We start from the raw sequence: 26,497 nt of genomic DNA, 5'->3' as shown, positions 1-26,497 counted from the left end.
TATCTGGATAGTTGTGCTGATAATAAAGGTCACTGAAAAATAATTGGCATTAAGGCAGGGCAAAATGATCCCACAACCGAACAGTTGGATCAAAACTCTTCAGTTGAACCATATTTGGTATTGGATAGTGGTGGACAATTAAATACCGTTGGGAGGAGGTGGTCATATGAGTATCCATAACCTCCGTGATGGCTGAGTCCAACTTATCAGTGCAGAAGACACAGAGCTGAAACATTTCAAACTATCTTCAGCCAACAGTGCCAATTTTATGCTCTGACTTGCTATGACTCAGCTTTCTCCTGAGGCCTCCATTTTTTTCACTCAATGAGAAATCAAGAGATGGCTGAGGGTACTGATTGTAGCAAAGACTCAGGACTCTGACAGCATCCCAGTTATAGTCTGAAAGATTTACCTTCCAGAATTAATCATGCTGCCAGACAAACTAGCTACAATACTTGGCATTTACACAATGATGTGGAACATTGCCAAGGGTAATATGTTTTTAGAAAGCAGGACTAATACCATCTAGCAAATACCGCTCCTTCAGTGCACTCTGATTAATCAGGCAAGCGGTAAGGGTGTCATCAACATCAAATGGAACATACTCATTGGTGATCATTGAAACTTAGTTGGGCTATGCCAGGATAGGGTCAACCCCAGATCCTCTTGCAACCTGGAAAAATGAACTGAATTCCAGCGTTGAGAAGAGGATGGTTCCAAGACAGCACTATTGAGAATGTAGCAGCAAGGTGTCTCAGTAAAGTTAAAATCGGTGGAAATCAGGCAATCTCCGCTAGCTGGATTAGTCAATCCTATCCCAACATAATTGTTAGCAGTCAATCATCTTAGCCCTAGGAAATGGTTGCAGGGCAACCAAGGCAAGGCAATATCTGAGGCACATTCACCTTAACAGCTCCTACCCTCAAAGCTACAAGTCTAAATGCATTTTGATGTTTGTACAGTGTTCAATTCCATTCATAAGTGCTCAGCTTCTGAAGCAGACTGCATCAGCCTGCAGCAAGACTTGTACAACATTCAGATTTAGGTTCATAAGTAGTAAGAAACATTTGTACCATGCATTTGCCAAGCAATGACCAATCCTATCAGGAAAAAGTCTAACCATCTCTTCCTTGACATTTAATTGAATTGCTTTCATTGAATCACACCATCAACATTCCTGAGGTTACTATTGACCAGAAACCAAATGCATGATTGCACAAGCTGGGAATTTTGCAACAGGTAACTCATCCCTAAATCCCATAAAATGTCTATAAGGTGCAGTTCAAGAGTATGATGAAATCATCTCTTTTCGGGATTAATGCAGTTCCAATGGTACTTGAAGCGCTAAACCATCCAGAGCAAATTAACCCCCATCTGCCATCTTAAACCTTATTTCCTCCACCACTGATACACACTACTGTCACAGTGCATCATTTGCAAGATGCTCTGCAGCAACCCACTATGTCTCCTTCAAATGTATTTGTTAAAGCAGCAACCTCTACCTCTGAGAAGAACAAGTCAGATATGACACATGTTAGCGATCAATCATCTTAGCCCTAGGAAATGATCATTGAAAGTTCTATCCAACTCGCATCATTCTGACTTGAAGTTATTTCATTGTTTCAGTATTCCTTCTCTGTCACTTGGTCAAAATTCTGTACTACATGAAGCAGTTCGCAAAGACTGTCACAATAAGCTTCTCAAGGGCAAATAGGGATTTAATTCCATTTTTTTCACACTTACATATTGGCAGTCTTCCCCAGCCCCTTTTACCTGTACTGACGTATTCTACACGGATTTTATATCAATGGAGTATTTTCACACGCTTCTATAGTTTTCCAAATTTAAGTGTTTGGGAGAATGAGCACAGTGGCAAGTCTAGCTTGTGTAATTGGTGGGATGTGAAAACCCATGTATGCCTATATACACGTGACTGCAAATCAGACACGTGATCACAGCCCTCGTTACTCATGTAGGAGCAGCTCTTTGGCTTCTGATCATTTGCTTTATTGAAGCTGTTTTAGTCATGTTGGTCCTTCTGTGTTGACAGCGTAGAGTCTCTGTTCCAATTGGGCTAATAGTCCAGCTGAGCATGCTGTGTTGATATTTTAATGACTGGAGGAGCAATTCTGAATTTATTTTAAAAATAAACTGGTTGTAGTACAAATTTAGATAAGATTACTAAATCTCATTTTATTTATTTCTGTGCCCTCTGAGGAATGATGCATGTCTTAAAAGCTGCAGTTCACTTTTCATGTAATTGACAATTTTGCAATGTCCACCATGAACAAATTGTACAAATTTGAACATTTATAAATTGCATCTGTTTTTGTCCTTCCAAGAGCACTTGCAGACATGGCAGCAGCTACCTCAGTTCATGTAGTTACAATCATTGAGCCGATAATTCAACATGCGGACTGGTTCTTCCCAGAAGGTAGGTACTTAATGTTGTGTTTTCGTACTAATTTGTTTGCCAATATAGTTATCAGCAAAGGTAATTCCACCATTTTTTCACTGATTCATTAGTTTATAGAAGTATAGGATTTGGAAGCAGAAGGAGGCCATTAGGCCCTTCAAACTGGTTCCATCATGCATTACGATCATGGCTTATCTGACTGAAGTCCCAGCTTCACTTTTATGTTTGCCCCTTATAATCGTCTACTTGTTTGTCTATCAAAAATCTGTTGGACTTTGGCTTGAATCAGTATAATGCCACAGCCTTCACGTCCTTGTAGGAAGAGAATCCCATGTACGAATGAACAAAAATTTCTCATCTCCATCCTAAAAGGGAGATATCTTCTTGAAAAGTGGCCTCTAGTTCTAGTCTTCTCCTGAAGAAACATTTTTCCAGTAACCATCCTGTAAAGTACACCCAGGATATTGTATGTTTCAATAAGATCACATCGTATTCTTCTAAATTCCGATGAGTGTAGATCCGATCTGCTCAACCTTTCTGCGTATCTTAGGCCCTCTATCCCAAGAATGAGTCGATTGAACCTTCTCTGAACTGCTTCAAGTATAATTATATCTGGTTCAAATAAGGACATCAAACTGTGCACAGTAATCTAAGGATGTCAGGTATCTGATTGATATATATTTCAACATCATTTACCTTAGGGTTTGGATTGTGAAACAGTGGCATTGTGTTTGGTCTGTGTATCTGATGGCGTTTAATGACTAACTTCTAGGTACATCTGTTGTCAGGTGATTTCTTATGAAATACTGATTTAAGGATTGGGTTTCTTGGAGAATATTGGGTTTTTGTTTCATTTGATGAGGGTTATGACTGAACAAAGTAAACAGTTGTGCAGTAGACTTCAAACATAATATTCTGGAATTAAGTTTTTCTTTTGGCTTGGGGGAGGCACCTATACCTTGAAGAAAGCCCTATAGTTTCAGTTTGGAAGTTTTGCAGAGGTACAACAGTTGCTCTATTCGAAGAAACATTGTTTAGAACAGTGAAGAAATAGGTCAAAACCCATAAAGGGTTATTTGAAGCTGAGAAAGAAGAGGTTATTAGATTCTCTAGATGGGAAAAATTGAAGCCACAGTTAAATTAAACCCTACAGATATGACAGGAGAGAATTCTTTCTGGTACGAGTACTGTTGGGATCAATGGGAATGTGTTTTGACATGTGGTTCAACATTTGAAATTTGTTATATGGAAATAGTTTGCTTTATTTTAGTTTTTCTTCTCTTCTTTTGCTTAATGAGCTTCTGTTTATTATGTTTAGGTGAGCAACCCCCTTGCTAAACCAAAGAAAGCAATAACATAATCTATCAATCCAGATTTCGGATTAGGATCTGACTTATCCAATAGAAACATGAGCTGGAATCATAACACTTCTGATGTGGTTTCATTATAGAGGTCCCAGATAAATGCAGAAACCTCTTCACTTTTAATAGTATATTTCCTTTGTAGTAAATGCCAACATTCTATTTGCCTCACTAAACGCTGCATTAAAATAATTGTGGTTAAAGTATGAGAACATCCACTTGCGTCTATCACTCAGTTCTGCAATCTCCATTTAACTAGTATTCTGCTTTCCGATTCCTTCTAAAGTGGTCAAAATCATATTTTTCAATGTTATGCTCCAACTGCCAAATATTTACCCACTTCCTTAACCTGCCTTACCTCTTTGCAAACGTCTACCTTTTTTGATAACTTACTTTCCCACCTATCTCGCTGTCATTGGCAAATTCAGCTACCATACATTCAGTCTCTTCATTCAAGTCATTGATTAAAATTGGAAATAGTTGAGGCCATAATACTGATCCCTTTGACTTTCCATGACTTGCAGCTTGTCAGAGTGAAAAGGATCCAACTATCCCTACTTCCTGTGTGCTAACCAATCTTTTATCCTTATTAATACGTGCCCCCCCCCCCCCCCCCCCAACAATATGTTCTTACTTTTGTTTAAAGAAACTTGAAATTTAATATTGCTTGGTGATTTATTTATTGAAGGATTATGGAAAATGTTTATTTTATGTTCTTTGGAAACAGTTGGAGTGGTTTCTTTAATAAGAAACTAGATAATTGAAAGTTCACTGTGGACTTTTGAGGTTTGTTCTTAAGCATGGCTTCCTGTAAATCAAATGATTAATGATAACTGCTTGCTTTGCTATAGAACCCTGCTGGGTGACTGGCTTGAAGAAGGTTCTTGTTTTCAGCTGGTTGAGTTGGAGGAATGCCTGCTAAGAACCAGTGGCCTAGCTGATTTCTTTCATTTCTGAAAAGAAAGCCCTTTTGTTTCAGTTCACGTTGAAACCTATTTATTCGTTTGAAAGCATGATTGAAAAAGGTCTTGAGGCAGTATTTCCAGAATTGGAACGTAATATTTTTGAACTGATTTGAGACTGTTCTGCTGTGTTTCAAATCCTTTTGCAGGAGAGTTCTACTGAAATAAAAACATCCATGTAAACTCATTTTAATAGTTTTCATACTTGAAGTGTTGGCTCTGCTTCTCTCTATGTATGGTTTCTGCCTGGTCTGCTGAGATTTTTCCAGCATTTTCTGTTTTTATTTCAGATTTTCAGCATTTGCAGTATTCTGATTTTTGATGAGAATCATTGATCTTTTATTGTTGTTTTTAACAGACTTGGATTTCAATGTGTCAGGCATGTTTGCGCCAATGACCCCTGCCAATCACCTTAATAATCTGCCCTTGTTTGGAAATGACTATGATAGTAGCACACTGGAGAGGAAGAGGCCTGTAAGTGTGGCCACAGTTGAAGATATGGTTAAAAAAGACAGGTATGTTCACATATATGAAGGCTTCAGCCTCATGATTGAGTAGTTTATGGGTGTTTTAACAATAGCAAAACTTACAGGGTCTTAATCAAGAAATAAGTGAAGGCTGAAGTGAAAGCAATATACTAATCATGGGGATGGGATGAGAGGGGTATATTTATTTATCGCATAGTGTTGCCAAATCAAATTGAGTGGAGTATACTGTAGGATGAGTTCATGGGATGCATTCAGGAATTTCCTAGAATAATGTACCAGATCTTGTCTTGTATAATGAGGCAGGGTTCATAGCAATCACATTGTGGAAGATTATCTGGCGAAGAGTATTAATATTATAATAGAATTTCACATTGAGTTTGAATGAAGTCTGAAAACAGAATGTTGAACTTAAATAAATCCAATTATAGGTTAGAAGGGTCAAACAGCCTAATGTATTAAATTGTAAATTGTAGATTGACATTGATGATCATTTAAAGATGTTTTTCATGATTTTCAGTATACTTTGCATTGTGAAATAACAAACTATGAAAAGTATGATTCACCCCTGGCTAATTAAAGAGGTAATGGATTGTACTTGGTTAAAAGAAGAGGCTTATAATATATTGCCAAGAATCGCAATAAGACAGATTTGGGTGAGTTTTGGAACACTTGAAAGGCTGATGAAAAATTAATATAGAAAGTAAATGGAATGAGTGTAAATTAGTGTGAAATTCTAAAACAAATTGTAAAAACTTTTCTTAATATGTAAAAAAGAATGTGATGGTACTAAACATTGGTACTTTACAGACAAACGGGAGAGATTATCATGTGATGAGGAAATGGCAGAGATATTGAACATTATCTTCTATCTGCCTTTTCTAAAGGGGAAACAAGGACCTATTGAAAGTGGGGAACTTCTTTATTAATAAAGAAAAACACTATAGAAATTAATGGGACTGAAAGCTTACAAATCTGCTCCTGATGGCTTACATCCTGGAATTCTACTCAAGGCGGTTATAATTTTCTATCATTCCTTTTTCTGGAACAGTTCCAATGGATTGGAAGGTTAGAAATATAACCCCTCTACTCAAGAAAGGTTAGAGAGAGCACAGGTAAACTACAGGTCAGTCAGCTTGTCAGGAAAATGCTGGGATCCGTTAAGAAAGTGGTAGCAGGGCATTTAGAAATTCATAATGTGATTCAGCCTAGTCACCAGAGATTTCTGAAAGGATAATGTTTTCACAAATTGTTAACTTTTTGAGGATGTAACTACTAGGGTGGATAAAAGCAAAGCAGTGGTTTTGGTATATTTAGTTTTCAAAAGGCTTTCATGAAGGAACTACGTAGATTTTTTTTGCAGTAATTAAGTGTTTGTGATTCAGCTATTTACTATCCATATTAATGACCTGGATGAAGAAGCTAAGTGTAATGTTTCCAATTTTGCTAATGATATAATATTAAGTGGAAGGGATTTGAGAACACAAAATCATGAAGGGATATTGGTGGTTTAATGAGTGATCCAGGGGTAGTGGTTGGAGTCTATGGGAAAGGTGTATCCAAGACACCACAACACAAGAAATAGGAGCAGGAATAAAATATATGGCCCGTCACGTCTGCTGTGCAATTCAGTATGATAATGGCTGATTGCGAGTTTCAACTTCACCTTCTGACCCACTCCTAATATTCTTTCACACAACACAAGAAGTTAACATGCAGATATGTCAAGCAGTTAGGAAAACAAATCTGTGTTCATCTTCATTGCAAGGGGGTTGAAGTATAAGAGTAAGGAGGTCTTCCTAAAGTTTACAGGACCTGGCATAGTGTGTATAGTCTTGGAATGTAGTGTGTAAAGGAAGAATTTTAAAAATCCTGAGAGAAAATGCAAGAAGGTTTATTAAATTCTTTTAGCGATGAGATTAGAAGGAGGAATTAGATATGATGGTGCTATATATTGTTGGCGGATCTTACTAATATGTGGCTTGGCAGAGGGGGTGTGAAGAGGTTATTTCCCCAGGTGGAGACCTTGGTTCCAAATGGTCACCTACTTCTCCTGAGACTCTGCTGCAAGATCTAAGATGGGAATTTTCTTTTATTCAAAGGACTGTAAATTATCAGAATTTCAAACCTGAGTCTGTGGATACTCATTAAATATATTCAAATTCAGATCACTAGATTTTTGATATCTAAGAGAATCCAAGAATAAAAAGGCTGTGACAGTTGAATGAGAAAGTGGAGTTGAAATGGAAGATTAACCATGATCTTATCAAATGGTGAAAGAGGGGTTATGTGAGCTATTATTGTTTCTGTTTGTGTTGTCGTGATATGTCCCTATATGCTTTTCAATTATTTTCATATATTCAACTTGCTGTATTTACATAACAGAATCTATAGAGGTTGTACAGAAGCAGGAAGATCTTACTCATTGTGTGCCGTGATAGTTTTATCTCCTTCCTATGTTTATTTGTCATTGCTTAAATTTTAACTGTTTCATTCAAAGTCTCTATTCACCTTATGTAAGTAAATGGCAAAATGATGTACTAGAGGAAGTTTTACTTCATTCTTCTTTGAATATATTTGTCTTCCTATGATGTGTAGAAAATACATTTTCTATTTTATAGGAAATTATCAAATGATGAAATTAAAGATTGGGAAGAAAAATGTGTATTTTTTTGTGTTGTTTACAATTTGCATGCAATATTCATTTAAATATTATTCCATGTGTTACAAGTACCTTGGCAACTTCAAGACGTGTGGCACTGGAAAAGCACAGCAGGTCAGGCAGCATCCAAAGAGCAGGACAGTTGACGTTTCAGCCATAAGCCCTTCATCAGGAAGCCTTTCCTGATGAAGGGTTTATACCCAAAACATCAACTCTTCTGCTCCTCGGATGCTGCCTGACCTGCTGTGCTTTTCCAGCGCCACACCTTTTGGCTCTGATCTCCAGAATCTGCAGTCCTCAATTTTACCTTGGCAATTTCAGCTTGCCATGGTGGAACCTGTGTGCTGATTGCACGACTTTGGCGGTGTATACAACCTTTTATTAAGTTGGTTCCCATCGGCATACTTTATTGATACTGAGTACTGCTATGGACAAGGTATTCTCTTCAAGTTGCAACAGGTGTGGGAAAACCTTGAGTACAATCACTGTACTTTGTTTGTACAAGGTAGTCATGAAGGTGCTATTGAATGCATACGAATAAAACTTGAGATTTGTTTCAAAATGGTGAGCTGTGCTCGGCTCTGAATTTCATTGACAAATGATTCGTTGCAATTGTTTTGATGCCGATAGTCAGTAACTGTCCTCTTTACACCCCTTTCCCTGAAAATAAAACCTCCCCTACTGCAGCATGAGGAAGGTATCAAGGTATAATAATTTGAGCTATTCCCCACTTTGAAATGATTTGCAAAATGCCACTCCTCTATATGGCTAAGGGTAAATGCAGTGTGCTTAAGAGTATAGTGCATGCTCCACTGAAAAACAGCAAGCTTGAGCATTTGCCTTGGAAGTGATGTGCAGCCAACATGCAAATGCTCCTAGAGAGACATACATATTTCATTATTTAATGAGAAATAGTTGAGTTTTTAGTTTCTCTTTTTTGCCTTGTTGACGCCATTCTGCTGGAAAGCTCCTCAAGTGAGCCACCTGTAAATGTTGCTTATTTAAACTTTTAACAATTCTGTCCATCTGCTTGCATCTGTGCTGTGTTTGAAGTCGTCATGCTCAAGTTAAAATATCCAGTCTGAACTGCATGAATTAACTTGAAACTTTGGATCATGACTATCTTGTATCTGTAAGTTCAAGTTTGGTTGTGGTGTGCATGCTTCCCTTGTCTGTACCTGTCTTAGGAATACTTTGTTAGCTGTAATGTGCATGGTCTGTGTTGACTCTCTCTTTTTTCTGTAGCTTGGGTGTAAAGGTTATTGAACCTCAATTGAATCCTCGCAGAGCTGGCACTCTGATCAGGAAGCACACATGCCCAACTGTGCAGCCACCTCCCCCTCCTGTTGAGGCAGTTCATATCAATGAGCAGCAGCCATCAGGGTTGGGCCTTGAGTCTGGCCCAGCAGCTGCTGCTCTTCCTACTACTGCTAGTGTGACTGAGCTGCAAGAAACTGATGAACACAGGTAAGAAAATGCCACTCGTAGAGAGTTGTACTGGAAACGAAGCAATTAAGGGAAATCTGGAAACTTCTGTCGATCATAAAATGTGAAAAACTATCAACAGCAAAAGATCAAATGAATGTATCCTCTCCCACAGCAACAACAAAAATATGTAAAGCTAATGCAACATACAGAACAGGTTTGGAGTTAAATTTCCTTTTTCTGTTTTTTTTATATGCGTCATCACTTTTGGTTGTCATCTCCAGTGAGTGAAGGTGGCTTCAACTAATAGTGACAAGATACAACAAAGTAAAATCTGACACTGCTTCAAAATAGAATCATTACAGATTAAAATGCTATCTGACCCATCAAAGTTTTATTTTCTAATACTCCAATTGCCTGGCTGAGATCTGATTGGATTACTTTGGAATTAGATTTTGATTGTTCCAGCAGTGAGCCTCATTGTTAATTGTTAATCTCTGATGGTAGGTGAGAAAGTTATTGAAAATTTGAACTGGTTTGAATAATATAAAGAAAAAAGAATTGATCCTGGAGTTGTTTATCACAAAAATAAATGGAGGGAAAGTTTAAGATTTTTACTGAGATTGCCTTGTGAGAGACTGTTGGAAGCAGATATCATGATACAATCTGGCTATGAAAATTGGGCTAGGCAATGAAATAGAATATATGTCTCTTTCTGTAAACTAATGCAGGCATGATGCAAAATTCTGTTGTTCTGAATCAAAATTTACTGCAATTTCTTTGGATGCCGTTCCCTAGTGCTGTGGTTCTGCCTTCCTGGATTTATTGTGTGTGTCGCATTTAATATTTTGTTTACTTTGATTTATATACTTGTGCATTAATATACTTTGCTGTGATCGTAGTAACATGAAGAAAATATTTGACTAATCAAACCTGCTCTGCCATATCTATACGTCATTTGCAGCTCTAACCTTTTTCATTCTAATTCCTTGCCTTTTCTCCTCATTTTTTGATACCTTTATTTGAAGGTCCGCTTTAGGAAGCTACCTTCAGTTAATTTAACAACGGTTTGCCCTTTCCTACATGTTCTCTTATTCTACATAGAGGTTGTTCTGTGATTTTTCTTAAATTGGTGGTTAAATTTCAATCTTAGACTTTTCTTCCCTTTTTCATGTAGAAATGGATTTCTCTTACTATAGCGTTAATTAAAATGACCTAAGAACCCATTGCAGTGTGATACCCTGTTAGTTTTTTTTTAGCCTCTAGCCCAAATCTGGTGCGTGCAGTTGTTGGTAAACTATTCATAGACATAACACCTCACAAGTATATGGTGCATAATAGTACTGACTGATCTCTCACATGAAACGTGAGGTTAATCCAATTATTGAATTGTTACGATTAATTTTATCATTTGAATCCGGTGCACATCTTCTAAAGGTTGATCCTGCAGTGCAGTTAGATTTTCAAGTCCCACGTCCGCATGGTTTCTCTGTGACTCTGCATGTTATCTTGTCAAGACAGTTGAGTGTTGCATGTACAACATTAATGCCATATCAGTCACAATCAGTTTCTTTGTTTCCTATCGCTGTTAGTATTCACAAATTGCAATATTTAACATTTGTGTAATGACTGGGTATGGATTCAAACACATGTTAAATAGTCCCTATTCCTGTTCCAACCTAACAATCCAAAGAGAAAAGCAGATTAGTCCTCTACGAAACTGACAAACTTCAGTTTGTCAAAGGGCTTTGCATATATAATGAGTAGCCCAACTATTTGTAGCAAAGTAATGACCAATTTATGGTCTGAATTATTTTGTACTAAAATAAAAACAAATGCAGGAAATCTGAAACAAAAATAAAGGTGTCTGGTGGAAAAGAATGTGAATAGGGAATGGAGATAGTGCACTGAGAGAAAGAGGAAAAAGAAAAGGCAAACAGAAATTGCTGATAAGCTGCCAATGAGAGAAATGCTGGATAGGGTGATAATCAAATGTAAATGGTTGAAAATCGATTGGCTGCGCTGGTAGGCAATGCGTACAAAACAGGATTCCCACAATAAAGACAGGATCCCCTAGTCTTCACTGTCCATCCCACCAACCTCCATACAAAAAGTATAAGATACTGTTTTCGTCATCTCAAGTGGGATGCTGCCACCAGACACACATTCCGTTCCTCTCTGTCATTAGCATTCTGCGGTGACCACTCCCTCTGGGACACCCTGGTCCACTCCTCCACTCTGTGCATCCCTCCACAGCAATTTCCCATGCAATTATAGAAGGTGCACCACTTACCTTTTTACCTGCTCCCTCCTCACTGTCCAAGGTCCCAGAAACACTTCTCAGGTGAAGCAGTGATTTACCTGCACTTCGTTCAATCTAATCTACGATATTTGCTACTCACAATGTCATAGAGACGTGAAGCACAGAAACAGACTTTTTGGTCCAACTCATCCATGCAGACCAGATATCCTAAATTAATCTTGTCCCATGTGCCAGCATTTGGCCCATATCCCTCTAAACCCTTCGTATTCACGTATCCATCAGAGGTCTTTTTAAATGTTGTATTTTTACCAGACTCCTCTACTTACTCTGGCGGTTTATTCCATGCACACATCATCCTTTGTGTGAAAAAATTGCTTGGGTCCCTTTTAAATCTTTCTCCCTCACCCTAAACTTATGCCCTCTAGTTCTGGATTCCGCCAACCCAGAAAAAAGGCCGTGTCTATTTACCCTATCTGTGCCCCTCATGATTTTATAAACCTCTATAAGGTCACCCCTCAGCCGCCGAAGCTCAGGGAAAACAGCCCCAGCCTGTTCAACTTCTTCCTATAGCACAAAAAAGCCCCAAGCCTGGCAATATCCTTATGAATCTTTTCTGAACCCATTCAATTTTCACAACATCCTTCCTACAGGAGGTAGACCAGAATTGCGCACACTATTCCAAAGGTGGCCTAACCAATGTCCTGTACAGTCGCAACATGACCTTTGAATTCCTATACTCATCCTAAATGCCTCCTTCACTATCCTATCTACAGTGCAAACTTGATTATCCGAATGTGATGGGCTGGCACTATTTTGTTCGGTTAATCGATTACTTGGAAAATCGATTAAATATCTTTCCTCTGGGGCTCGGAGTTTTAAAGCCTGCTCCCTATTCAGGAGACTCCAGCAGCGCACGAGACCCCACCCCCGGCAGTGCCCTCCTTTCGTCCCCCCCCCCCCCCTCCCATGGTCCAACACCGCCCCCCGCTCCCAACCCTGTCCAAACCTGCACCCTGCTCCCAACCCTGTCCAAACCCATCCCCCGCCTACCAACACAAAGCATGCGAGCCCCTGCCCCAACACAGCCCCACCAACTGCCAACCATCCACCCCTTGGCCCCTCTCTGGGGTGTCCGGACTGCACACCAACAAGACTGCTGCTGCTGCCGCTGCCTTCGTGGGGTAAGTCTCCAAATAGCGTGCGCACACACAGGCACACAGCCACCGCAATACACACTATTTTTTCTGCAAATTTTTGGCAAGGTTCCACATTTGCCCTGTACAGAACAATGTTGGAGAGATTATTCCTGGGGGGGGGTGGTTAGGGTATACTCCTCTGAAGAACTGTAGGGAAAGTGTGGGGAGAGAGAGGGCGGGAGGTCAGTGATTTGGCAACAGTGCCTGTTTAATCACTGTAAACAAAAGACGCGATCACTGCTGGAACCACTTCTTTGATGCAGTGTTTCTGTCAGGACCTCGAGATCTCCTTCGGATAATCCGATTTTTGGATAATTGGTATTTGGTTAATCAAGTTTCCTCTGTATCTGGAACTCCACTTTCAAGGAACTATGAACCTCTACTCCAAGGTCTCTTTGTTCAGCAACACTCCCCATGACCATACCATTAAGTGTACAAGTCCTGCCCTGATTTATCTTTTCAAAATGCAGCACCTCACATTTATCTTAATTAAACTCCATCTGCCACTCCTCGGCCCAGTAGCCTATTTGATCAAGATCCTGTTGTATTCTGAGTTAACCTTCGCTGTCCATTACACCTCCAATTTTGTTGTCATCTGCAAACTTACTAGCTTTACCTCCTATGTTCACAACCAAGTCATTTATATAAATGACAAAAAGCAGTGGAGCCAGCACCTCTGGTCACAAGCCTCCAGTTAGAAATTGTCGGATAAATGAAAAAGCAGTTTTTGTCGGGTTGTTTACTGTGGCTGCACAAATTCTATGGGAGTCTTCACATGACCTTCCCCCATCAGTTGCCCCTCCCACAGGTTCCTGCTATTTGTCTCCCAGTGTGTCAGTCATAATGATCAGTCAAAAGCGTTCCCAAGGCTTTTCAATGTGGCCTGGTTTTGATTTTTCAAAATTGATTACCCTGGTTCTTTGCCTAATGTAGGTTGAAAGCTACTCAAGCTTTAACTGAGCATTTGCTTGGGGATGGGAAGTAAATTAAATTAGCATACATGCTACATGTAGAGGTGACTGATTGGTCTGGTTAAAAATGCAGAGCACACATAGGATTGTCTCCTTTATTACACTGGTGTCATCATTCTGGAAATGAAATGACACCAGTGTAATAAAACAACCAGTCATGAAACAATTGTAATGGCATTCTTGTGACCATTTCTTTGAGATAGTGACCCCACCTCTTCTGATGCCAGACCCATTTCTTGTCCCTAGCCTCACCACTTCATACCTATCATTGACTGCATACTAAAGGAGATTATTTAAATAGGAATATTCCAGAAATGTTTTATTTCAGCAGAAATTACAAAAATTTGGTTGATGTACACTTGAGTCTAGGCAACTGAGCTGAAGCAGATTTCAGTTCAAAGATTCTGTTCTAGTGCTGAGTAAAATAGATTTATCTTGAGTTGTTGGTTCCAGGAGATCTGATTTTGACAGCTAGGAGAATAATTTTAAACTGTTAAGGGGTGAGTTTGAATGTGAGGCTGATAGCACTGTTTAAAGAAATACAGAAGTGGTGAATTTCTTATCTTAAACTGCCCTATTGTTGAATTTTCATTTTCTTTCTATCAACTGAGTAAAGGTTCCATGGTATGGTTGGAGTTGAGGAGAATTTACCCAGTTAGTTTATAATGACATATTTTTAAATTCCTAACCAAGCTGAACATATGCTGTTTGCTGGAATTGGCAGTAGTCTCCTTTGTTGCTTCTCAGAGTTATGCGTCAACATGTTCTGCCTTGCTCCAGTTTCCACGACATGGCATTCTAACCCTGATGTTCAGAAACTGACTTTTCCAGTATTACAGGATAGACTAGCTTTGTTTGCTTTGGAAGCTGAAGATAAATTCAAGTACTAAGGGGGTGGGGGGGTTGTCTTCTGACTCCCATGGAAAAAGGAGGGATTCTAACTGGGGCGTGTCTTCTTTCAAAGCAGAAATATAATTTACTGAGAACATTGAAGAGAAGTTGGAGTTGGATTACAGATCTGACAAAAGACTTTTTTAAAAGTTAGATTCTTAGCATATTCTGAAAGGAGATTGGATAAGAAATGCCTGGTTTGATTTTTATGACCTATGTGAAGTGTGTAGCAGATGAGAATGATTAGATTAGATTAGATTAGATTAGATTACAGTGTGGAAACAGGCCCTTCGGCCCAACAGGTCCACACCGACCCGCTGAAGCGCAACCCACCCATACCCCGACAGTTACCCCTTACCTAACACTACGGGCAATTTAGCATGGCCAATTCACCTGACCTGCACATTTTTGGACTGTGGGAGGAAACTGGAGCACCCGGAGGAAACCCACGCAGACACTGGGAGAACGTGCAAACTCCACACAGTCAGTCACCTGAGGCAGGAATTGAACCTGGGTCTCAGGCGCTGTGAGGCAGCAGTGCTAACCACTGTGCCACCGTGCCGCCCCACTAGAAGACTACTGTAAACTTCACAAAATTATCTCTCCGACTCATTTCAAAGCTCACAGACTACGTTTTACCTCATCTTTGTAACTATTTGGTCTAAGTTAGCTTCTGCAACTTATATGTTTTATGTGTCCCCTTCGTTGTGGCCTTTTTTTTCATAGTGTCTTCACATCATGTCTTGCCCCTGCATTTCAGCTGGCAAAGAACTCCTCTTCTAATGCATCTTATCAGACACTCGTACATTATTTACGATAAATATAATGAGTCAGGTTGTACGAGGTGTGGCAATCTGCTCCGACATTAAATTATCCATATTTCTGACAGAAAATTGCAATTGCATCTCCTTTAGGAACATGAAGCATACTTTGCGATTTTTTTAAATTTGTAGTTCAGGTTGAGGTTCAGGTTGTAAGTTTGCTCGCTGAGCTGGAAGGTTTGTTTTCAGATGTTTCATCACTATATTAGGTAACATCGTCAGTGAAGCACTGGTGTTCTGTCCTAATTTCTGTTTGTGTGTCATGGCCTGTTAAGGTGGGTAATATCATTTCCGGTTCTGTTTTCTCAGAGATTGATAGATGGGGTCTAAATCAATGTATTTATTGATGGAGTTCCAGTTGAAATGCCAGGCCTCTAGGAATTCCCATGCATATCTCCGTTTGGCCTGTCCTAGGATGGATGTGTCGTCCCAGTTGAAGTGGTTTCCTTCATCTGTATGTAAGGGTACTAGTGATAGTGGATCATGTCTTTTGGTGGCTAGTTGGTGTTCATATACCCTGGTGGCTAATTTTCTGCCTGTCTGTCTAGTGTGGTGTTTGTTACTGTCCTTGCATGGTATTTTGTAAACGGCATTCATTCTGCTGGTTCTTCAGGTCCATCAGCCGCTGTTTTAGTGTGTTGGTAGGTTTTTGGGCTACTGTGATGCCAAGGGGTCAGAGTATTCTGGAAGTCATTTCAGAGATGTCTATGTATGGTAATGTGGCTAGAGTTTCTGGGTGTGTTGTTTGCTTGTTTGGTTTGATGTTGAGAAATTGGCGGAAACTGCTTGTTAGGCAGCCATTGACCTTGACCTTGACCAACAGGTATGAGATTCTTGCTCCCTGTACGGATGAGGAAAAGGGCTCTGGACAGGATGAGCCAGCTGACCACGGCACCATGGTGCAGAAGACCATACAAGAGGGGGGAGCAAAAAGACAAGTAGTTGTTATAGGGGATTCTATAATTAGGGGGACAGATAGTATCGTTTGCAAGCCCGATCGGGAGTCTCGCATGGTGTGTTGCCTGCCCGGTGCCAGGGTGCGGTACATCTCCGACCGGCTTGAAAGGATATTGGAGCGGGAGGGGGAGGATCGAGTTGTTGTGGTCCACGTTGGGACTAACAACATAGGCAAAGCTAGGGCGGAGGACCTGTTTGGGGATTATCAAGCACGAGGAAGGAAATTGAAGTACAGGTCCTCAAGGGTCATAATCTCCAGATTACTGCCCGAGACATGTGCCAATTGGCATAGGGATAAGAAAATTAGGGAATTAAACACGTGGCTAAGGGATTGGTGTGGGAAAGAGGGATTCCACTTCATGGGGCATTGGCATCAGTTTTGGAACCGAGGGGATCTGTACCGTTGGGACGGTCTCCACCTGAACCGATCAGGTATCAATGTTCTAGCGAAGAGGATAAATAGGGTGGTCAGTAGGACTTCAAACTTCTGAGTTGGGGGGAAGGGAAAGTGAAAGCAACAGGGAGTATGGAGTTAAATGGAAAGATAAGCAGGATGGCATATGTGCAGGCGGATTTAAACTTGAGGCAGACTGGGAATGCAAAAAGGAAGGATAACTTAGGACATCTTATGACTTCCAATATCTCTAAAGATAAGAAAGTTAGCATTAAGGCACTTTACCTGAATGCTTGTAGCATTCATAACAAAGCAGATGAACTAATGGCACAGATCATTGTGAATGATTATGATGTGGTAGGCATCACAGAGACGTGGTTACGGGGGGGTCAGGACTGGCAGTTAAACATCCAAGGATTTTCAACTTATCGAAAAGACAGGGAGATGGGCAGAGGGGGCAGGGTTGCCTTGTTAGTTAAGAACAAAATTAAATCCATGGCACTGAATGACATAGCGTCGGATGATGTGGAGTCTGTGTGGGTGGAATTGAGGAACCACAAAGGCAAAAAAACCATAATGGGAGTTATGTACAGACCTCCTAACAGTGGTCAGGACCAGGGGCGCAACATGTACCGGGAAATAGAGAAGGCATGTCAGAAAGGCAAGGTCACGGTGATCATGGGAGACTTCAATATGCAGGTGGACTGGGTAAATAAAGTTGCCAGTGGATCCAAAGAAAGGGAATTCATGGAATGCTTGCAGGATGGCTTTTTGGAACAGCTTGTCATGGAGCCCACAAGGGAGCAGGCTATTCTGGACCTAGTGCTATGTAATGAACCAGACTTTATAAAAAATCTTAAAGTAAGGGAACACTTAAGCAGCAGCGATCATAATATAGTAGAGTCCAGTCTGCAGTTTGAAAGAGAGAAGGCAAAATCGGATGTAATGGTGTTACAGTTAAATAAAGGTAATTATGAGGGCATGAGAGAGGAACTGGCGAAAATAGACTGGAAGCAGAGCCTAGCGGGGAAGACAGTAGAGCAAAAGTGGCAGGAGTTTGTGGGTATAATTGAGGACACTGTACAGAGGTTCATCCCCAAGAAAAGAAAGATTATCCGGGGAGGGATTAGACAGCCATGGCTGACAAAGGAAGTCAGGAAATCTATCAAAGAAAAAGAGCCTATAAAGTGGCCAAGAGCACTGGGAATTCAGAAGGTTGGGAAGGCTATAAAAACAAACAGAGGATAACAAAGAGAGAAATAAGGAAGGAGAGGATCAAATATGAAGGTAGGCTAGCCAGTAATATTAGAAATGATAGTAAAAGTTTCTTTCAATACATAAGAAACAAACGACAGGCAAAAGTAGACATTGGGCCACTTTAAACTGATGCTGGAAGGCTAGTGATGGGAGATGAGAAATAGCTGGACTAACTTTGTGTTAGTCTTCACAGTCGAAGACATGAGTAATATCCCAACAATTAAAGGGAGTCAGGGGGCTGAGTTGAGTATGGTTGCCATTACAAAAGAGAGAGTGCTAGAAAAGCTAAAAGGTCTTAAAATTGATAAATCTCCTGGCCCCAATGGGCTACATCCTAGAGTTCTGAGGGAGGTGGCTGAGGAAATAGCGGAAGCATTGGTTGAGATCTTTCAAAAGTCACTGGAGTCAGGGAAAGTCCTGGATGATTGGAAGATCGCTGTTGTAACCCCTTTGTTCAAGAAAGGATCAAGACAAAATTATAGGCCAATTAGCCTAACCTCAGTTGTTGGTAAAATTCTAGAATCCATTATTAAGGATGAGGTTTCTAAATTCTTGGAAGAGCAGGGTCAGATTAGAGCAAGTCAACATGGATTTAGTAAGGGGAGGTCGTGCCTGACAAACCTGTTGGAGTTCTTTGAAGAGGTGACAATTAGTTTAGACCAGGGAAACCCAGTGGATGTGATCTACCTAGACTTCCAAAAGGCCTTTGATAAGGTGCCACATGGGAGGCTGTTGAGCAAGGTGAGGGCCCATGGTGTTCGAGTTGAGCTACTGGAATGGATTGAGGATTGGCTGTCTGACAGAAGACAGAGTTGGGATAAAAGCTTCTTTTTTGTAATGGCAGCCGGTGACCAGCAGGGTTCAGTGTTGGGGCCGCAGCTGTTCACGTTATATATTAGTGATCTGGATGAAGGGACTGGGGGCATTCTAGCGAAGTTTGCTGATGATACAAAGTTAGGTGGACAGGCAGGTAGTACTGAGGAAGTGGGGAGGCTGCAGAAGGATCTAGACAGTTTGGGAGAGTGGTCCAGGAAATGGCTGATGGAATTCAATGTGAGCAAATGCAAGGTCTTGCACTTTGGAAAAAAGAATAGAAGCATGGACTACTTTCTAAACGGTGAGAAAATTCATAAAGCCAAAGTACAAAGGGATCTGGGAGTGCTAGTCGAGGATTCTCTAAAGGTAAACATGCAGATTGAGTCCGTGATTAAGAAAGCGAGTGTAATGTTGTCATTTATCTCAAGAGGGTTGGAATATAAAACCCTCTTGTTTGTGCTACTGAGACTTTATAAAGCTCTGGTTAGGCCCCATTTGGAGTACTGTGTCCAGTTTTGGTCCCCACACCTCAGGAAGGACATACTGGCACTGGAGCGTGTCCAACGGAGATTCACACGGATGATCCCTAGAATGGGAGGTCTAACATATGAGGAACGGCTGAGGATCCTGGGATTGTATTCATTGGAGTTTAGAAGATTAAGGGGAGATCTAATAGAAACTTACAAGATAATACATCGCTTGGAGAGGGTGGACGCTAGGAAATTGTTTCCGTTAGGCAAGGAGACTAGGACCCGTGGACACAACCTTAGAATTAGAGGGGGTAAATTCAGAACAGAAATGCGGAGACATTTCTTCAGCCAGAGAGTGGTGGGCCTGTGGAATTCATTGCCTCAGAGTGCAGTGGAGGCCAGGACGCTAAATGTCTTCAAGGCAGAGATTGATAAATTCTTGATGTCACAAGGAATTAAGGGCTACGGGGAGAATGCGGGTAAGTGGAGTTGAAATGCCCATCAGCCATGATTGAATGGCAGAGTGGACTCGATGGGCCGAATGGCCTTACTTCCACTCCTATGTCTTATTGTCTTATGTTCTCCATTAACTGTTCATTCTACTGTGACATCTAGAAATGGGAGTCTGTTGTCGTTTTCTTACTCTTTTTTTGTGAATTTTATGCCAGTAAGGGTACTGTTGATGATTTTGTTCTGTTTTGTAATGACAAAGGTGTCATCCACATAGCGACCCAAAGTTTGGGTTGGATTTTGAGGAGGACTGTTTGTTTGAATCTCTGCATTACTGCTTCTGCTAAGAACCCTGATATTGGTGATCGCATGGGTGTTCTGTTGATTTGTTTGTAGGTCTTGTTACTGAAGATGAAGTGGGTAATGAGTCACAGGTCTATTAGTTTGAGGATGTTGTTGTTGCTGATGAAGTTGGTGTTTGTATCCTTGGTTCCTTTAGTGGTGCAGTCAGTGTTTCTTTGGTGGTGGTGTCAACTACAGGAGAAATGTGTGTATTTTGGATTCCAGAAGGATACGGGACAGCGATTGACTGCTCAAGGGGAGAGATGGATATGTGTCTGGTCAGAGCCGAGAGTGTAACTAGTCAAAGGGAAGTTACAATTTTCAACGTGTCTGGTAAATTGGAGGGTCAGTTTAATAATTACCCAGGTGTTAAACTAGGTTTTTCATTGTTATACATTTCCTTGGTGAGTATTTCCTGATCTGTAGGCAGAACCCTTTGAATTCTCAGATTTAAATGGAAAATTTTGGTGCATTTCACGTGGAAGAGATCTCCATGATATCTGCTCTTCAGTTTTCCAGACAATTCCCTCAAAGTCTGTTCTTACTATTCCGCACGGTCCTGCATCCAACTTGCATCGACGCAGCATAAACAACTACCTGACTGTTGGAAAATCTGGGAATTATAACCATGATAAATAATGCATTATGAAAAGGATGATTTTGATTTTGGGCGATTACTATTGTCTGTCATTTAGCCATCAGTTCAGTAATGCTGAACTTGCCTTCCACATGATTTATGTAACAATTTTCAGAGGAGTTTACATTTTTCATTATTTTTTGAAACTAATCTATAGAGTCATACAGCATGCAAGTGGACTCTTTGTCCAACCAATCCATGTCAAATATAATCCCAAACCAAACTTGTCCCACTTGCCTGTGTTTGGCCCCTTTCCCTCCAAACTTTTCCTATTCATGTACTTCCTATCCAAATGTCTTTTAAATGATGTAACTCTACCTGGATCCACCCCTTCCTCTGGCAATTCATTCCACACACAAACCACACTCTGTGTTTTAAAAAAAAAGTTGCACCTCATGTCCTATTTAAATCTATCTTCTCCCACCTTAAAAAATGCCCCCTAATTTTTTAACACCCCTACCTGAGGGAAAAGACCCTTCCTATTCACCTTGTTTTTGTACCTCATGATTTTATGAAACTCTAGATAAGGTCACCCCAGAACCTCCTATGCTCCAGTAAAAAGTCCCAGCCTACCTTCATCACGCAAACCTTCCATTCTTGACAAGATCCTGATAAATCTTTTCTGAATCCTCTCTAATTTAATAATATCCTTCCTCTACAGGGAGACCAAAACTGTATAGAGAATTCCAGAAGGGGCCTCATGAACATAGTGTACAACCTCAACATGACATCCCAACTTCTAGACTCAATATCTGAGCAATGAAGACAAACATGCTAAATGCATTCTTAACCACCCTGTCTCCATGTGACACAAATTTGAAAGAACTAAATGCCTGAACCCCTAGGGTGTCTCTGTTCAACAACACAACTCCAGGTCCTACCATTAATTGTATAAGTCCTGTTGTTTGTATTATCAAAATGCAATACCTTGCATTTATCCAAATTCAATTCCGTTTACCACTCCTCAGTCAATTGACCCAGTTGATCAAGATCTCTTTGTAATCTTAGATAATCTTCTTCACTGTCCATTATACTACCAATTTTAATGTCATCTGCAAACATACTAGTCATGCCTCCTGAATTCTCATCCAAATAGTTTGTATAAATGACAAATAAAAGTGGACCCAGCACCCTGTGATTTTGTGCTTCTATCTCTTTCTCTTTTCATCCTCGCTGATGATTAAAGGTAACTTTATTTCTCTCAAACAGTTGTGGGATCCAGCAACACTAAGTGTTTCAGCACCTTGATTTATTAAAGTGAACAATGAAATTAGTCAAATGTCTGGATCATACAGTTGCAGCTTTGAACCTTTTGTGGAATGTTGTATTTTACAGTACTCACTTTCTGTTTGGATTTCATGTCAGTAATCTTTGTATCCTTCAGCCCTTCAAAGTCCAAAGAGCCTGCTGGCACTCCGCCACCTGTCAGAAATGATGCTAACACAGCCAGTGCAGGGGTGAGCCCGTCACAGCCAACTGGCACAGGGCCCACTCAGCTCAACGTTGCTGCAGGATCAAATACAACGGGTCCTAGTCCACACGTAATCAGAAGAGGTGAGTTCTCATTATAAATAACTAACATGCACAACAATTTGCTAAAATCATGTCATACATTTAAAATCATGCAAATACAGATTTTTTTTATTGTTCAAGTTGAAAGCATAACTACTGGGAAAGGTGTATTTGCCATAACATTAAGAAACCAGATGTAAAAAAAAAAATGAGGCTATATTACAAAAATTAAAGTTGCTGTTTTGCGTATTCTGGATGGGATGCATTCTAATTTGCTGAGAGAAATATGGTTATTTAGTCATAATGGCACAGAAGTAGGTTGTTTTGTCCATTGGGTCCATGTAACACTACAATGTAATTCAGAACCTCTGATCCATCCCTATAGCCCTGAAAGTAATTTGTTCAAGTGACCATATAATTGCCAAAAATGTAAAACTTTTGAAGGTCTTGGCTACAATCTCCTACCTTTTTAAATATAGGGGTGGTGCCAAGAGACTGGAAGATTGCAAATATTACACCCTTTTGGAAGACTGAATATAAAAGAAGAATATTAAATCTAGCAATCTCTGGCCAGCCAATTTTATTTGTGGTGAGATGCTTTTAGAAAATGAATAGCAACTTGGACAATGTACCTAGGCTTCTGGCAATGGCGAGCAATGAGAGAACACAGTGGCTACAAACAGATACAGGCAGGTCTAATAAGTGGGTAACAAGGTGAAAGAGTATAATGTGAGGAAGCGTGAGGTTATTTACTTTGGCTTTACAAATAGAAAATAATATTTTTCAAAAGGAATGCAATTTCTAAATGTTGATGTTCATAGGGACATGGGTGTACAAGAAAGACAAAGTTAACATCTAGGCACAACAAGCAGTTTGAAAAGTAAATGACACATGGTCTTTTATTGCTGGGGCCTTGGAGTACAAGAATAAGTAAATCTCGCTATGGGGTTTGTATAGTGGAGAACTAAGCACTTTTTAAGGACAGATATATAAGTCTTGAACCGGTATAGCAAAGTTTCATTAGATTGGTTCCTGAGATGAGAGGATATTTCTATCTGAGACACTCAATCCATATTCTCAGCAGTTTAGAAAAATGAGTTGATTTCATTGAAACATACAAGATCCTGAAAGACAGAGGCTTGGATATTGTTTCCCATGGCTGAGGAATCTACAAAAGAGAGCCCAGTTTATCAGTAAAGGATTGGTCAATTAGGTCTTAGATGAGCAAACATTTTGACATTGAAATGTATGGAAAGGTACCTCAGAGCGTCAAATATGCTCGATCTTTGAGTACATTTAAAGCAAATTAGTTTGTTTTTTGCTTTGTCTCAGGAAGTTGAAGGCATCAGAATTGGTGCCACAGACCATTTAAACTGAAGGGTCTCCTTCTGTGCTGTACTCGATCAGGATTGAGAAACACCAGATCATCTATTATTTCATAGAATCCCTACTGCGTGGGAACAGGCCATTCGGCCTAACAAGTCCACACTGACTGAACAACATCCCACCTAGACACACTCCCTACCCTATTCCTGTTTACCCTGCATTTCCCATGGCTAAACCACCTAATTTACACATCCCTGGACACGATGGGCAATTTAGCATGGCCAATCCATTTAGCCTGCGTATCTTTGGACTGTGGGAGGAAACCGGAGCACCCAGAGGAAACCCTCCCAAACCTGGGGAGAATGTGCAAACTCCACATGGACAGTCGTCCGAGGCTGGAATCAAACCAGGGTCCCTGTCGCTGTGAGCCACTGTGCACTTCCATTAGAATATTCTAAAACAATCCAGGTTTCCCCAATTTATATCTTTGCTCTTTAATTTCCTTTGTTTCAGATGCTTACCTACTCTCATTGTAAAAGATTCAGTGGTCTCTACCGTGTGCTCTCCCCTTGATCTTCATTACCTGTGAGAAAAAGCTTCAAATTTTCTTCCTTTCCCTTTGCTTCCTTTCCTTCAAAGCATCAGAGAAATGCTCAAGTAGAGCAGCTTATGACAGTTAAGGGAATTGATAAAAATAAATCATGAATTTGGTGTAGAATAAATGGCATGAGCAGAATATTGGCAAGCAGATTCAAATTAGTGAGTGATAAATTTCAAACTGTATGAAAACATAACAATGAACCAATGGAATGGATTGACGATAGGAGTAGTGTGGATACCTTGACAATTATTAAGGGAGTGATTGGATGCCATATCTTGGAGTAAATGAATTAAAATAAGGTGATTGTCTTCTTCCCTTGCACTTAGCTTGTGATCTTGTGTCTTTTAATGTTCATATTAATCGTTTTTTCTTTTTCTTTCAAGCAACGAAAAAGCCTGCTCCCGCTCCTCCAAAACCTACAAATCCACCTCCTGGGCAACCTGCAGGTCATGGAACTAACCAGCCTGCTAGCCAAGCTTCCGTGCATTCACCAAAGCAGCCTAACCAAGTTGCCAGTCCATCTCTGAGTCAGCCTGGAAACTGGAGTCCTGTTCAATCCCATGGACAGTCAGTTTCTCAACCTACGATCCAGCCACGCAGGCATTCTAGTAATCTAATGGTTATTCATGCTCCGAGTCACCCCCCACCTCAACCTCCAGCACAGCCTATCAATCCTTATCCATGTAAAGCACCTAGTGACCAAGTAACCGATCAGTCCTCCCATAGCCCACCTGACACACCAACTCCTCCCAGCACCCCTCCATTAGGAACACACAATACAAGCTTCCATTTAAATCAGCACTTCCCACATGGCCAGGTTTCCACAGCAAATCAGGACCTGCAACCCCAGCAGTCACTTCCCCCCCAGTTTGCCACTTTGCCAAGAGCACGACCAGTACCAAAGCCGAGGAATCGACCCAGTGTTCCACCACCTCCACAGCCAGCTGTAACAGTCCCTGCTGCAAATTGTTCCAGTCCTCCAGAACATGCTTTGCCAAATGTGGCAACTACAGCTTCAAAAATAGTTACTGGTGAGTATTTTCAAACAACTTGCAGATATTTATAATTTGCCTTTTATATGTATAGGAAATTTGGGATTTCAGTGCAGTTGCAGTATTTTTCTAAGAAACTTCCCAAACCTTTAATCAAAGCTTAATGTGCTAAATAGGAAAAATAATTTATTAGGTCAATTAACACCAAAGGTTGTTGATGGATTTTCAAGCTTTCCTTAATGACAGAGTTGACATCACCTGGTGCATGAAGGGGAAGACACCTCAACAAAGGATTTTAGGGAAACATTTCAAGAGAGGAATGTGTAGCAAGATTGGAGAGGTTTTCTAAGAAAATTCCTCTGGACAGTGAATGACTGACCAAAGCTCAGTGGTGCCAACGAATGAGAAAGTAGTCATAGCTAAGGTGCTTTCAGAGAAGGAGAGTTTTATGTGTAAGAAGCATCACCTTTTGCTGTATTACCTAGCACAAAGAAAACACTGTTGTAGTTGTTGGAAGTTAGATATCTAAGTCCCAGGTCATCACTGAAGGAATTCCTCGGTAGATATTTTCTAATCAACTGGTTCAGAGATGTTATTATTCACATCTCTGGTGTAGGTAGGACTTGAACCTAAGCCTCTGGCTCACTGGTAAGGATACTACCACAGCACCACGAGAACCCAGTTCCTCAAGGTAGTGTCCTAGGTTCAACTATCTTTGGCTATTTCATCAATGTCCTTCCTTTATCATAAAGTCAAATGTGGCATGTTTACTAATTGCACAATAGAGTTATAGAGTTATGCAGCATGGAAGCAGACCCTTTGTCCAACCAGTCCACACCAACCATGTTCTCAAACTAAACCAAACTGCGCTTGGCCCATTTCTCTCCAAACCTTTCCTATTCATGAAATTATCCAAATGTCTTTTAAACATTGTAACTGCCTACTGGCAGTTCAAATCATACTACCCCTCATGTTCTTTTTATATCATTCACCTCTCACCTTAAAAACATGCCCTCTAGTTTTGAACTCTCCCACCCTTGGGAAAAATCCCTTGGCGTTCATCTTATCTCTGCTCCTCATGATTTATAAACCTCAATAGGTCACCCTTCAACCTCTTACACTCCAGTGGAAAAAGTCCCAGCTTTTCCCGCCTATTTTTATATCTCAGCATTTCCAATCTGTCTCATACTGAAGCATTAGTCAAAATGGACCAAGACCTGACAATATTCAGGCTTGGGCAGAAATTACAAGTCACATTTGTGCCACACAAGTGCCAACATGAGGGAATCT

General features: G+C 40.4%; 1 protein-coding gene across 5 annotated transcripts in view; it reads left to right on the top strand.

Moving 5' to 3' along the window:
* arhgap17a (Rho GTPase activating protein 17a) overlaps positions 1-26,497 on the top strand; it is a 129,074-nt gene that overhangs the window by 94,620 nt on the left and 7,957 nt on the right. For 4 of the 5 annotated variants that reach the window (XM_087997758.1, XM_087997756.1, XM_087997757.1 and 1 more), the window contains exons 15-19: positions 2,343-2,434; positions 5,098-5,254; positions 9,132-9,353; positions 22,161-22,330; positions 24,599-25,246. In XM_087997758.1, the coding sequence (XP_087853884.1) occupies positions 2,343-2,434; positions 5,098-5,254; positions 9,132-9,353; positions 22,161-22,330; positions 24,599-25,246 (1,289 nt within the window). The remainder of the gene's footprint in view (positions 1-2,342; positions 2,435-5,097; positions 5,255-9,131; positions 9,354-22,160; positions 22,331-24,598; positions 25,247-26,497) is intronic. The other variant, XM_087997760.1, reaches the window with a different exon arrangement.

This window comes from Chiloscyllium plagiosum, unplaced genomic scaffold (assembly GCF_037043375.1).
Source record: "Chiloscyllium plagiosum isolate Xiang-an unplaced genomic scaffold, Cpla_swu_hap1 HiC_scaffold_20, whole genome shotgun sequence".
NCBI lineage: Eukaryota > Metazoa > Chordata > Chondrichthyes > Orectolobiformes > Hemiscylliidae > Chiloscyllium > Chiloscyllium plagiosum.
This window is presented reverse-complemented; position numbering and strand designations above follow the sequence as displayed.